The sequence below is a fragment of the Clarias gariepinus genome, chromosome 11 (assembly GCF_024256425.1).
Source record: "Clarias gariepinus isolate MV-2021 ecotype Netherlands chromosome 11, CGAR_prim_01v2, whole genome shotgun sequence".
NCBI classification, from domain to species: Eukaryota; Metazoa; Chordata; class Actinopteri; order Siluriformes; family Clariidae; genus Clarias; species Clarias gariepinus.
Window position 1 is genome coordinate 22,544,204 of NC_071110.1, and position 14,726 is coordinate 22,558,929.

The 14,726-nt window shown below is 36.5% G+C and overlaps 1 protein-coding gene across 4 annotated transcripts in view; it reads left to right on the plus strand.

The window, feature by feature from the left end:
* Window positions 1-14,726, plus strand: part of arhgap32a (Rho GTPase activating protein 32a) — a 43,310-nt gene that overhangs the window by 16,253 nt on the left and 12,331 nt on the right. For all 4 annotated transcript variants that reach the window (XM_053507406.1, XM_053507405.1, XM_053507407.1 and 1 more), the window contains 7 exons: window positions 390-476; window positions 5,861-5,998; window positions 8,383-8,475; window positions 11,758-11,880; window positions 11,976-12,053; window positions 12,884-12,965; window positions 14,558-14,707. In XM_053507406.1, the coding sequence (XP_053363381.1) occupies window positions 390-476; window positions 5,861-5,998; window positions 8,383-8,475; window positions 11,758-11,880; window positions 11,976-12,053; window positions 12,884-12,965; window positions 14,558-14,707 (751 nt within the window). The remainder of the gene's footprint in view (window positions 1-389; window positions 477-5,860; window positions 5,999-8,382; window positions 8,476-11,757; window positions 11,881-11,975; window positions 12,054-12,883; window positions 12,966-14,557; window positions 14,708-14,726) is intronic.

The window sequence follows — 14,726 nt, forward strand, 5'->3', positions numbered from 1 at the left end:
TTCATACAGTAGGTGAATGTGTGGCTTACTAAACAAAAGCATTCCTCTAAAACTGACAAAAAACAAGAACGACCTTCAGGAAGCTTCTGAAGAACTATTCCTCATGACTGTGTGAAAAATGCAAGAAGGTCTTGCTCTTATGAACCAAAATATAAAGGACCGAATGAGGATTAAGGCTTTTGTACAGTACTGTAAAATAACTTTGTTATATGTATATATGTAGAAGATATATAAATCAGGTCTTCTGGATGCCCTTTTCTGATTCATAAATTCTCCCTGCATATTTCTCATTAGCTTTTAAGACAGTGAACATTGCTGACATGGTTCTTCCTGAACTTGGCTCCACCTTCCAGCTTCTCTCTTAATCATTCCTTTCTTTCTGTCTCCAGCTAACTCTGACCTGTGATGAGAACGATCTAACACGCAGCAGCCTCAACTCCAGGGAACTGGTGTATCTTATCCAGATCTGTTGCCAGGTATGACCATGTGTTTTGCCGTGTGTGTGTGTGTGTAAGAGAGAGAGAGAGAGAGAGCTCTTTAGATTTCTAAAAGAGGAAATCCCATTAGTTTGTTATGGCAACAGTGGAGAAAGTCAAGCTTTGTTATTATGGTAAAAAAGAAGAAAAGTAAAGTTATAAAAAGAACTGGAGGCTTAGATCAAAAAGGCAAACCAACCACATGTAGAGCACTTGATATTTTTCTCTTCTTTTTGTCTGATTTGTTAAAGACTACCCTTCAGGAATAGAGCAAGAAGGTTAAACAAATATGTTCTTTATACAAAAGGCTTTGTTTCCTACACAAGAGCAGGAATGTAGGTTTCATTTGTAGTGCTGGAATAGTGTGTATTGATGATGTGTATAAGGATGACTGTGCTGTGTAACACATACCTTTCTGTATGAAATCTATTACCATGGTACATGTACTGTATAGCTGGATTTAGACACTGAGTGTATTGATTGTAAAACAAGCCTCTGTAAGCCTCTGTAAGACTTTTTACCAGGAAATAGTCCCTTCATCCTTTTACTTTTGGACACAAGTTGTCTTTCCCAAAAGAATTGTGTTGTACAGTAGCAAATAATTTTATTTATAATCTTGAATAGTTTTGGGGTTTATCTTATTTTGGGGTATCTTGGGGAATGGTATAAAATCATTAAAAGCAGGCTTAACATAAAACATGCCTTATTAAACTATGAATCGAGTATTTCACATAATAAACTACTTTTAATTAATCATTGCGAATTTTTTGAAACACTTCATTATGGAATAATAATATTTATGCATGTTTTTAGTTTTAGGACCCGTTCACATTACCATCTTGAAGTGACTCAATTCCGAATTCCAATTTTTTGCCCCAACACGATTTATAATATCCTGTATGATTTTTTTTTATGGCTGTTTGAACACAAAAATCGGATGTTTTTCATATTGGATCTAATTTACTTTCATATGCGGTCCTAGATCGGATACAGTACATAGCCGATACGCAGGCATGAGACCTGAATGTGAATGGCAGATCAGTAATCGTACAAATTTATACCTCTGCATAGGCTGCTGTCGTCATCCGTCAGCACTGTCTGCTCAGCAGTGCTAAAACAGCTGAAGTGAGCCTTCTGTCTTTCTTCTTTTTTCTGGACATCAACAAATACAGTTGACTGACTGCTTGCCGTCCGCCAGATCAAAATCCCAAGCATATTTTTCTTGCTAAAATCACATCTAATGTATGAAATAAAAGAGTGGTCACACAAACTCATGATGTGTTTTAAGTTTAAGAACGAGCGAAAAAGATTACAAACGCATCCAGATTAGAGTCATCTTAAGGTTATGTGTAATTACGAATGTAAACTGTTTTGACGTGCAAATCTGATCTGACCAAAAAAAAAAGCAGCAATGTGGCTTATAATGTTAATGCAGCCTTACTTACTAAACAGGAGGCATTGCTGTAAAACCAACTTAGTTTAATACATTATGTGTTCAAAAGTTTGCGGAGACCTGAATATCACACCTATTAACTGTACAGTACTGCGCAAAGGACTTGAGCTACTCCGCATTTCTTTATTTTGCATCCAAAGAGCCAGCTTTTCTTGTGTCTTTAGTTTATTCTTGAGGAATAGTCAGGCTTTGTAAAGGACTTTTTGTCTCTCATTTTTGGCAGGTGTTGTCATTTGTGTCTATCTCAGGTGCACTGTACCTGAGCAGTTTCAGAGGAATGCTTTTTGTTTGTTAAGCTACACAGTGTCCTATAAATCATTTAAGCATAAAAATATCTAACTTAAGGCATGAACCAGTGAGAAACAGATGCTCAGGCTGGTGATTAGTACACTAGTGATGCTGAATGCTGAGTGGTTGGAACAGATGAGGGGGGAAATGAGGTTGATGCTGATGTTGTTTTACATTAACAACCAATTTTTTTATTTTATCCTTGGGCACTCAATTTACATTATTTAATTTAATTTAATTAAATTTATTGTAAAAGAATGAGGGGTAGCTCAAGCACAGTCCTGTAAGAGTTAAATTGTATTTTGTGTTCATGGTTAGGTGTCCAGTAACTAATCTTCATATTAAGCATTTTACACATTGCCAGTGGCCAGTGCTTTCTTGTTCTTCTTTATAATTAGGGTTGATTTATGCTGATACTAGGATCCCACATAATGTGCACCTGGGGTCAAATCATAAGCTAACCGAGGGACAGAAAAGACAAAAGCATGTTTCACTCTTTTCTTGTTGCATGTAATTTCAGTTCAATGTGAAGCTTTTTTTTTCTACTTTCAGTCTGATTAACATTTTAACTCATTTGACTGATATATTTATCCAAAGCAACTTCGAGTGGACGCAGGAAAAATGTTTACATTTACATTTAGGCATTTGGCAGACACCCTTATGCAAAGCGACTTCATTTTCTTTTCTCATTACACATCTGAGCACTTGAGGGTTAAAGGCCTTGCTCAAGGGCCCAACAGTGGCAACTTGGTGGTCATAGAGTTTGAACCTGGGACACTCCGAACCGTAGTTCTAAAATTGGACAAATGTGTGGTTAACATGCTGTCGAAATATGTAGTCTGGAAACCAGATGAAAATTACTAAATAGGTGGTAATGAAAATGAAATGTTACTTAAGTTATTATATAATTTTGTTCTGGTCAGAACTCAACAAATGGAAACACATTGGTCATGCAGACATTGAGTTTTCTAAGAGTTTCACTTTGTTAAACTGATATACATCATGATTGGTTTATCATTTTTTATATTAAACTTTAAATTATTTCTTAATCATTAAACTTGCACACAACAAGCCTATTTGCAAACATTACTTTTGGGCCCTGCTAATATCACCTTTCCAAATGAAGGATTTTTATGTGCATTTGTCTGTAACTGTACTGTTTGGCAAACAGTCAGTAACCTGTTAGCCCAGTTATGGCTATGAGCACTGTGTACATTTGGTTAACATAACTTGCTATTTATCAAACACTGTCATAGCAATTTAAAAGGTACGGATGGACCCATATGTCATTAACCGCACTCTACTGTAGTTACTACATGAATATCATTACCCTCCCTAGTTATTTACATTAGTTGGCATATCTGCTATGATATTTGTTACAACAGTAGTAAAAGTGACTTTAATAGGCAAACAATGTTGCATTTAAATAATCATAAAGTTGTTTGGTAAATAATTATTTGTTGCATTAAATGTGAGAGCAGTAAGGTGCCAGAAAGGCCAGGATTACAAGTGATATAATTAGAAGCAAACATTAATGGCTTTTAAATCACCTAATAAGATTAGGCTTAGGTTAAGGGATCTTTATACAACAGTTAGTTCAGACCAGATAATTTGATGGGACAATGCTGATATACACCAGCACTGGGATGTTTATGTATCATTGTGATTCACTAATGTTCTTATAATACAGTGGTTAATTACAGGAACTGTCAGTTGCCAGCTTAACATTGTTGATAATAAATGGTGTTTGTGGAGCTGTTGTATAAAAGAAATATCACACTCAAGATCATGCTGTGGTACATGCTATCATGCTATCATCCGGAGATCGCGAGTTTGATTCCCGGGTGATGCTGTAAACTCTTGCAGCCGGAGGCCTAGAGAGAGCTGATTGGCCGAGCTCTCTCAGAAAGGAGGGATTAATCACGGCTCTACAGCCGATTAGGGGCATCTGTGAGCTCGTGCAAGCAGGAGCACATAGCGCTGTCCTCCGAGAGTGTGAGCGAGCAGTTTGAAATAAAGCGGTCGGCTGGCGTCACGTAGTTCGGAGGAAACGTGATAGTCTTCAGCCCTTCCACACAGTGTGACAAAAACTCACAGGATTGGGACTAAACAGCTGTGTGGCCATAAGAAAACTACTTTTTAGCGACGGTGACTGGTTGACTTGGAACAATGGAAAAAAGGTCATGTGGTCTGATGAATCCAGATTAACCCTGTTCTAGAGTGTAAAAGCCCCTTAGGGCAATGTTATGGTCTCATCTGGGGTTGCTTCACTTGGTCAGGTCTAGGCTCAGCAATATAATTGTGGCAATAAAATCAGCCAATGATCTGAATATATTAAATGATCAGAGAGTCACATCAGTGGAGTTTTTCTTCCCTGATGGCACAGGCATACTGTATTCCAGAACAAAATTATGAAAGAGTGGTTAAACAAAATGGCATCAGTGACGAGGCCTAGCTGATATGATTTAAAACATAGTATAAAGTAGTATATTAGTATATAGTAACATTAGTAACATTGATAACATTAGAATTCATTAGTAACAAACACACAGTACATAATCTTGATCTGGAAGGTTGAGATTAGAGTTTATATTATGCAGGTTCCCTAAAATCAGTCCCTGGCTGCTGAGAAGCAGGTTGCACTTCTCTTCCTTTTTTTTGCCCTGTTAAATGGCCATCCTGAAGCAGAGAAACTATAAAACATAACTCCAACGAACCAGTGTTCTGCTCAGTGGAAACAAAAAGGATCACACGATACACATTTTTACAGTGGCTTGCTTGGTTCGTCAGACACATAGTGTTTTAAACAATGTATATTACAGTTTATTACTTATTATTACTCTTTTAAGGAAATACACAGAACGTTACCGACTGCACTCATAGCACTTTACCATTAAACTGTTTAAATACATGATAATGTAGAACAAAAACACACAGTCACACCGCACGCATCATGGAAACCAATATGCATGATGAAATAAACAAAAATAAAACAACCTCACTGACTGCACACACTCAAGAGTAAGGAATGAATCCACTTGCAGAAACATAAACAATACACTGTAAAATGGGCATTGTCACAATATTACAATCAAAACTTTGAATTTATTATATTACAATGAATTCCAATAATGTTTATCTGGTTCTGTGGGTTACTAAGATAAAGTATCAGGTCCCAACTGTCAGCATCCCAATGTTTAAATATACTGTATGTGGTACTATCAACAGATTATAGGTTTTATGGACGCTGTACCTTTTTCAGAACATTGCAAAATAATGAGGTCACATCCACATCACAGACATGTGTGGCATGCCACAGTTTTTTAGTTAACCAATATGGCTGCCATTAATTGAAATGGGTTCAGGGAAATGATGTCATACCTGTTGCTGCTATTATACCCCCATGGTTTAATGGACTACAAAGAGACACGTGCACAACACTATACAGTATGTCTAATTGTAAAACTGCCCCCAGTGATTTCATCTGTGTATTACCCTCTGGTCTGATGTAGATGCTTATACATTTTAGTACGGCCTGACTAGAAAAATCTACATCTACAATAACTTTTCATAATAGACTTTGTAGATTATTTAGTGAGCCAACCCAAAGCTCTTTTGTAATATTCCTTTGTCTTTCTGCCAGGGCAAGAAATGGATTGTGAAGCGGTCATATGAAGACTTTCGTGTGCTCGACAAACACCTCCATCTCTGTATATATGACAGAAGATTTTCTCGGCTCACGGAGCTTCCTCGATTTGAAAACCTGAAAATCAAGTCAGAGGTATTCCATAACTAATATTGTTTTTTCTCATGACTTTTGTTTTCTGTGATATTATTCTTGTTTAAAAAAATCAACTGGTCTTTATGTTGTGTCCCCTGTTTGTCCTTATCATATTACATTTAATGCTGTTGGAATGTCTGCAAAGCAAGTTACTTTCTGGTATCATTTATATTCATTTATGTGTGACTCGCCATGTCAGGGATTTGTATAATAGATAGTCTGTGAAATGTAATGATAATTTTAAACATTCTTTATCAACATACAGTAGAGCTATTAATACAGTATGGTAAAGCTTTTTATAGGGTAATGTTAATACAACATGTATGACAGGGGTCTTCAGTGTCAGTAAGTGCTTTGTCAGTACGTTTTCTGACACATAGGATTCAGGAGTGAGGATTTTGCTTTGTCCGGTTTCTTTTTAAGATGACTACCTATGTCTAAAGAAAAAAACAAATTAAGGCTGGACGTGAAAATAAGTTCTCTTTATAGTTTTTTTTAATAATGTAAGTGTTAAACGTAAGAGGTTACTTGCCCCATGAATATTCTACAACAAATTGTCAGGAACATGCCAGAATTGCCATTGCAGTTGCATCCCATGCTACTGCTGCAATAACAATACAATCATTGGTGTACCTTACCCTTTATTTATTAAATATGTATTTTAACTTCACTAATCACTGTTTCAAGTATGTACAGTGCATCAAACAAATGTTATTACACATAGGTCACAAAACTAAATACAAAATGCAATTTTTAAATGATGATTTCATTTATTAAGCCAAACTGCCTTGATCTATTTGAAAAAGTAATAGCCCCTTGCTACTGTAAATCATGAATGAACTGTGATCAACCACATTGTTTTGGAAAGCTGAGTTTATTTTTTTCTTGCCACACTGATTACAGTCAGATCTGTTTAATCAAGAAATAACGTAAATAGAACCGGTCTAACAAACTAAAAAACACTAAAAGATCTTAAAGAGCAAGAAATTCAAGGAACGATGAAAAACAAAGTCAATTACATTATAAGTTTGGAAAGAGCATGCTACAGTACAGTATATACAGTCATATACCTTGAGTGTGCTAAGTATACTTGAATTTTTTTCCACTTTAGCACATAAATGTAAACTTAATACTCTTTTTCATTTGTATAATTTGATTATAGATACTGTAAAATACACTTAATACAAAATTAGTTGTTTCAAAATAACAAACTTTAAATGTACTAATCATTATTCTGGCTACAGGTACAGGTAAGTATAATCTGGCATCAGAGTAAAATTTTAAAAAATTCTTAGCAAACTTTTTTTCACCTGCACACACCTTAACCCCAATATTAGTTGGCACAGCCCAAAACATGTAAACATACTGTAATAAAATAAAGACCTGTTCAAAAGCAGTACAAAAGCAGCTCGTCCTACAAACACGAACTACTTTACCAGTAAAGGTGATGATTTTTGCTGCTATGGTTGCTGTTTCTTGAAATTATTTAGTGGAAATTCCAGATAAGTTTTGAAGGCCATTTTTAGGGAAGGTAACCAAGCAATCCAAAAGGTTTATCCCCCACATGATGATGGTCTAAACACCCAAACACTGGTCAAATAAGTAAGTTTTAAAACTTACACTGAATTTAAACTTAAGGTACATTTTCCTATAACATATTTATGGAAAATCTGTATGTTTATTTCATTATTAAAAGTACGACATTAGTATGCTTCTTATATATTAACTGATGGTACATTGTTTCACAATTTTTCTGTTAGTATTTTTGAAAATATTTGAAATACACTAAAGTATTTTTCCCCCCTGGGTTAATTACACTCCTCCCTCTTACATGGTACAGTATATACAGTAAGGACGCCTAGTCTGTTCACACATTGTGGAACAATGCTCTGTGTGTTTTAGCCATTTGTTTATCCTGTATCTTGATTCTGGTTTAGATCCTGTTCTTGTGCGAATCATCTTGATCCTTTCCTTGTCTGTGTGGTTCAATTGTTGGCATGAACCGCTGTTTACTGTTTTTGACCTAAGATGCATGTCTTTTGTTTGAATGGTCAGCACTGTATCTTTATTAAAGATGTGTTTGCGTCCTCAAGCCAGTACGATCTTACAGCAAAAACAGGTTCTTTTTTTCTTCTTCTCACGGTTTGGATATTTGCATAAACACAGACAAGCAAATTAACTTAAAACCCGTCCCTGAACCAACCAATCAAAAAAGAAAAACTCTTACGGGAAGTAAAGAACTGACGACATCGCTACCCAGTCCTCTAATAGAGTCAGGGTTAAGAGACTGATCCATTAGGATGTAGACTAAGTCAGCTTTTTTTTGTGGAACTAAGAGCTTTATTACTTCCTCTGTTTATCAGTCTTTCCTCTTGCTTTCTCAGCCAGTTTCCCAGATGCTTACTGCCTACCTTTCCCGCCTTTCAACCATCGCTGACAACAAGATAAACTGTGGGCCTGCCCTGACATGGATGGAGGTAAAGTATGCACCAGTGTCTCAGTCAAGTCAACTCTTCCATTAATTATTTTCTTATCCAGTACAGCGTTACAGATGTGCTTTTTGTTAAAGAGCTAAAGCAACTGATCACGCCCATTCTCTCATGTACTGTAACAGTAGTCAGTTGACAGGTACAAAGCACCTCTGTACCTGAGTAAACTCGCCAGAGTTTTGTGTAGTGCCTATTCGAACAGCAGTGTTTGGGGAAATACAGTACATTGACTTCAGAATGACTTATTGAGATGTCTGATAAAAATTGCATGGAATAGGAAAGTTTTGGGGTGGTAAGCCTGTAGCTGCATGTGCTTAACAAAAAATGCATATTGTACACTGGTGAGAACCTGTCAAGGTCCTTGATAGTCAAGTCAGATTAGTCACCATGCTGACAGCACGCAACAGAAACTTCAAGTTCAAGTACTTCTTTGTTGAGCAGCCTTTAATGATTAGGACGAAACCTGGCTTTTGTTCATTTGAACCACTGTGAACTTCTTTTGAATTCAGTTAACACGCTGTTCATTACTACCTACATATTAAATAAGTTTGGCGGCTTAGAAAAACACTTAATGTCTGTATTCAGGTTTTTCTGAATTCAATTCTGTTTGCCTTTTGTAGGGATCACAAGTAAGGTTTTTACATTTTAAAAGAAAATATGTATATAATTGTAGTTAAATATTTAAACTCTAATGCTGCAGAAAGACACCAACACAATATACAGTATTAAGTAATAGAAAACAACAGACCCAACAGTTATGACTAGCATGCACCTGATTGTGGGTAATTGAATCATTAATTGAAAAGGGGTGTGTTCAAAATTATTCTGTGAAAAACAGGTGTCAAACAAATTTGAGTATACAAAAATTCAAGTTCTCTCTGAAAATAAAATGGGTCGTTCCAGACATTGTTCATAAGAACAGCGTACTTTGATTCAAAAGTTGATTAGAGATACAGACATAGAAGTGCAGAAAATGATAGGCTGCTCTGCTAAAATGATATCAAATGCTTTAAAATGGAGAACAAAACCAGAAAGCTATTAGCAAGAAGCCTCTGCAAAGTCCCATTGTTAAAAAAAAGACGTGCTGAAGAGGTTACAGTCCCCAAATAACACATTGACTGGCCTAAAGAGAAATGGCGCAATATTTTATGGACTAATGAAAGCAAGATTGTTCTTTTTAGATCTAGAGGCCGCGGACAGTTTTCGATTCAAGCCACAGTACACTGTGAAGACACTGAAGGGAGTGTCCTACCATGATGCTTGTCCCATGGAGGGACAAGCATCATGATGGGGATGCTTCTCGTACTATGGTGTTGGGCCTATTGTGTATGGTGTTGGGCCGATTTATCACAATTCAGGGATCATGGATCAATTTGAGTACATCAGAATACTTAAAGAGGCAACGTTGCCTTATGCTGAAAAGAAAATGCCCTTGAAATGGGTGTTTCAACAAGACAACAACCCCGAACTTACCAGTCAGCAAGCATCATCTTGGTTCCAGACCAACAAGATTAACGTTATGGAGTGGCCAGCTCAATCCCCAGACCTTAATCCAATAGAAAACTTGTGACCTGACAATAAAAATGATGTTTCTGAGACAAAAAAATGCTGTTTCTTAGGCTGGAAGTTGGTTGACTCCATGCAGCACAGATGTGAAGCAGTTCTTAGAAACCATGGTTATACAACTAAACATTATTTCAGAGATGCACAAGAAAGATTAAACTTCAAGCATTTTTGTTTAAACTGTAAATTGATCATTTAATAAAGATGAATGATGACACTGCTATTTTTTTAACAGACTAATATTTGTTTTTTCTTTACTTTCTGTAAATGAATAATACATTTAGCACATTTTTCTTTATGTTGTGATTCATAATAGAACGTGCAGGGTGCCCAATGCATTATTGTTATTTAAATGAAAAGTTATTATATGGATATGGAGCTTTACTCACTTTTTTACTTACTGCTTAACATACTGCTATTATTTTGAACACTACTGTACATATGTATAGTATATAAAATCTAATTGTACACATACAGTAGCTCACAGCCATCTTTACACCTGCATATTCTTGGGGTAACCTAATGTGATCTTTTTTAATCTTTAGATTTTCTAGTTCTAGGCAAACTTTAAAATATATAATACAATAGTAAAATGATGTCTGCATTGTTTTAGGAAAATATTTATCCATCCATCTAGCATCTATATCACCTGTCCTGTTAATGTTTGTGGAGGGTAGGGGCTTATCTCAGCCAGCACATTTCAGTCCACAAGCAAATACAATCACACAATTATACACTATGGCTAATTTAAAAAAAAAAAGTCTTTGGACTGTGGGAAGAAACCAGTGGTAGCTAAAACATGGTAATTTCCTCTCCACTGCCTGGACTTCGATTGTCATTTTTCCACTTTCGGTCAGTTTAAGCTAGGATAATGCTGCGATTGAGATTCACTGGTGTGATTACTCACTGGCAATTGTTTCTTTCTGGGCAGCATGATGTCCCAGTTCTTATATTCCATGCGGCCAGCTTGACCTTTTTTATTTGGATCGATTACATTTTTGGCTTGGGCTAGATTTGATGGTTTAACCATTAGCACATTTACATTTACATTTAGGCATTTGGCAGACGCTCTTATCCAGAGCGACTTAAATTTTTTTTTTTTCTTATTACACATCTGAGCAGTTGAGGGTTAAGGGCCTTGCTCAAGGGCCCAACAGTGGCAACTTGGTGGTTGTGGGTTTTGAACCTGGGATCTTCCGAACCGTAGTCCAATGCCTTAACCACTAAGCTACCCCTGGCCCCCATTTCACACTATTCTATTATTCCATTCTATTCTATTCTATTATGTTCTAATTAAATGTAACTCCGGTTTTCTCCCACAGTTCAGGGTATGCAGGGAAGGCTAATAGGCGTTCCTAAATTGCCCGTAGTGTGTGAATGAGTGTGTGTATGTGTGTGTCCTGCGATGGATTGGCATCCTGTCCAGGGTGTACCCTGTCTCGTGCCCTAAGCCTCCTGAGATAGGCTTCAGGTCCCCGTGACCCTGAATACAGGAATAAAGTGGTATAGGAGATGGGTAAGTGAGCGTGAGTGAATGATTAAATATAATATGAAGAAACGAGGGCTAGCTCAAGACCTTGACACAGTACTACACATATCACCTTTCAAATGTTGATATCACAATTTATATAAATGGCTAAAATGTCTAATCCTGCTCAACATTCAATTCAGAATTTCTGAGTCTCTACCTGCTTTAATCTTACTCAGATTGATAATAAAGGAAACCGCCTACTGGTTCATGATGAGTCCTCCATTAATGTTCCAGCTGTTGCTGCTGCTCATGTCATTAAGCGCTATATAGCCCAGGCTGCTGACGAACTCTCTTTTGAGGTGACTATTTTTAAAATTAACATTTTTTTCATACTGCCATTTGACTTTTTTGTGACTTAGCATGACCATGTGTTTCTTTTCTTTTTTTGTTTTAGGTAGGGGACATTGTTTCCGTCATAGACATGCCTCCAAAGGAAGACACTGGATGGTGGAGAGGAAAGCATGGCTTTAAGGTGAAGTATCTTGTGTAGCAGAACATAAATTCTCGAAACTCAAGCAGCACGAATACGTGCTGACAACACAGCATTAGTCAATTTAAAAAAGATGTCCTGCCGGTGTGTGTCGATGGGCGATGCTTCAGACATCAAACTGTGCATTTGGGTTTTTAGAGTTTTGAAGTTATTGGTCCTTATAAATTGCGGAAATTTTACCGCTACGAGAATATGGGAATGCTCTTGCAAAAATGTAAAATTCACAAAATGTCCATATCATTACATTTTAGGTCATAGAAACAACTGAAAACAAAGTCTTATGTATCTGGTCCTATTTCTCTCGCCTGTGTGACCCAATTGTTTTTTTTTTTCTTTAAATCTAGCTTAGTCATGATATTCCCTAGGTTATGCCAGAAAAAACAAATATGTCACAATTAGAATATGGCACAATTAGAATATGGCACAATTCTTATCCCTGTATATATTTATTAAATATATTAACGCAGAAATAGCTAAAAAAAAATCTGAGTTTTAAGGGCTACATTGGGCTTTGCGATTTTTAAAATTATTATTATTATTTTATGTGTGGTTTGATATGTGTATTAACTTATCTTTTTGCCTGAAATATAGTCAAATTTATTATTATTTTTTATTTGGAGATTACAAAATATAATAGTACTGTAACACTACTGGAGCTACATAATATTATACAATTTTCATGTTCATTTGTCATGTCATATTATGTTCTAAAAGTAAATGCTTAGTATATAATTTTTTTTTCAATGTAACTATGTAACAAGATTTATGAGATAAATGTAAGATAATTCAAAGCTCTCCTACTGTTTTGGCAGGTGGGATTTTTCCCTTGTGAGTGTGTGGAACTGATCAGTGAGAAGGTTCCCCCAAATGTGACCGGCTCACTGCCAAAACCAGGTATATTTCTGTTAATTTACAATAAACAAAGAGATAAATAAAAGAATAACCAAGCCAGCCCTTCTTAGGGAAAGATAAACTTTGCTTTTTGTTTTTTTACATTTATTTATTCAGGTTCAGTAAATACTTTATAATGGTCAGGGTTACTGTTTTTCCAGATTCTATGCCAGAAACAATGCTCAAGAGGCAGGAATACACTACGGTTGGGTCAACAATTATGAGGGCCATTCAAGTCAGACTGGGAGTTCTGATTGTGCAGAATATCAGAATACAGTTTTTAGAGTAAAAAAAGTTTGCTTGGTATGCCAGAGCAATGATGGGACTGCCTGTCTGAAATGCTGGCCTCACAGGAACTCCTTTAATAGTGGAAATAGCTTGGAGCGAGGTCAGAACTGTTCAGGAGATGTGGCAGTAACTCCTAGCTGAGTTTCTGTAATGTGTAGTGGTGCTGGTGAATGATTGTTTGTATACAGTGCCCACAGACAGTCTTTTCCACAAGTTGGCATCAACCAATCCGCTGACTTTCAAGAATCAGGCGTTCCTCTCACAGAATGTTCAGATGAAAGACTGCAGTGGGCTCCAAGGCGGGATCGTTATTCACGGACGTATGGCCTTCTTAAAAAAACTAATTTTGATGCACCATTAAAATGTTTTACTGCGGCTAAGAGTCTCAACATCGTAATCTTATTACTGTGCTTGAAGTCCTCTGTAAATATCAATCGGCTTTACTGTATGCCCTCATTCATGAGAAATTTAATCAGAAGTAATGGTTTTACTTGAACACCACTTGTATTTTTTAAGCATCCATGCACACACACACTTCATTTGCTAGGGACATTAGAGTAATCCACAAAACATTCCAAACCTTAACTATTGCCATGTTTTAGCTGGAAAGCAAATAAGCTAAAGGAGGCCGACATGCACACAGGAAGAACAACTGGTAACTCTAAATAAACTTCACCTCTGCAGCAGAGGCAAGTTTTGAGCGCCAGTTTCATCATGGTGCTTGATGAGTTTTGCAAATGCAATTGACAATACTGTTCTTGCAAGAACTATTCCAGGACAGCTGAGATTCATATTTTAAAATAATCAACTGTTTTTGCTGTTTTTTTTAATTACCTAATGCCATATGTGATATTTCATAGTTTTGTAAAAAAATTTACAAAATAAATCAAAACTTTTGACTGGTGCAGTAGTAGTTTTTCCCATGTCCATGGGGGTTAGCAAAGTCGAGACGGTTTCTTGATTCTTACTGCATTCTTCACCACTGTCCAACAGTTGTATATTGGGTTTAGGTCTGGGGCTGATGCAGGCAATGGCTCCAGAAGCTTAATCTCCTTGTCACACACTGTAGCCTTGTTTCCTCAGTTTTTCAGCTGAATTGGCCAGAACCTATAGTGAAATCATTAATGTTTTGGGCACAAAAAGAGCTTTAATACATAGCATACAGTATGTTGTCTTAATACTTTTGGTCACCACTGTATAGCAGATTTAATTATGCATCTTTATAAAAATATATAAAAGTATTGAGACAACAAATGCCATGTATTATAGCTTTCCTTGACCTGCTTGTGTTTCTTAATGTCTTTTAGTGTCTAATAAACACGGGAAACTGATCACATTCCTGCGTACTTTCATGAAGTCGAGGCCTACTAAGCAGAAGCTGAAGCAGAGAGGTATTCTAAAAGAGAGGGTGTTTGGATGTGACCTGGGAGAACACCTACTCAATTCCTGTCATGATGGTGAGTAGAAATTAATATT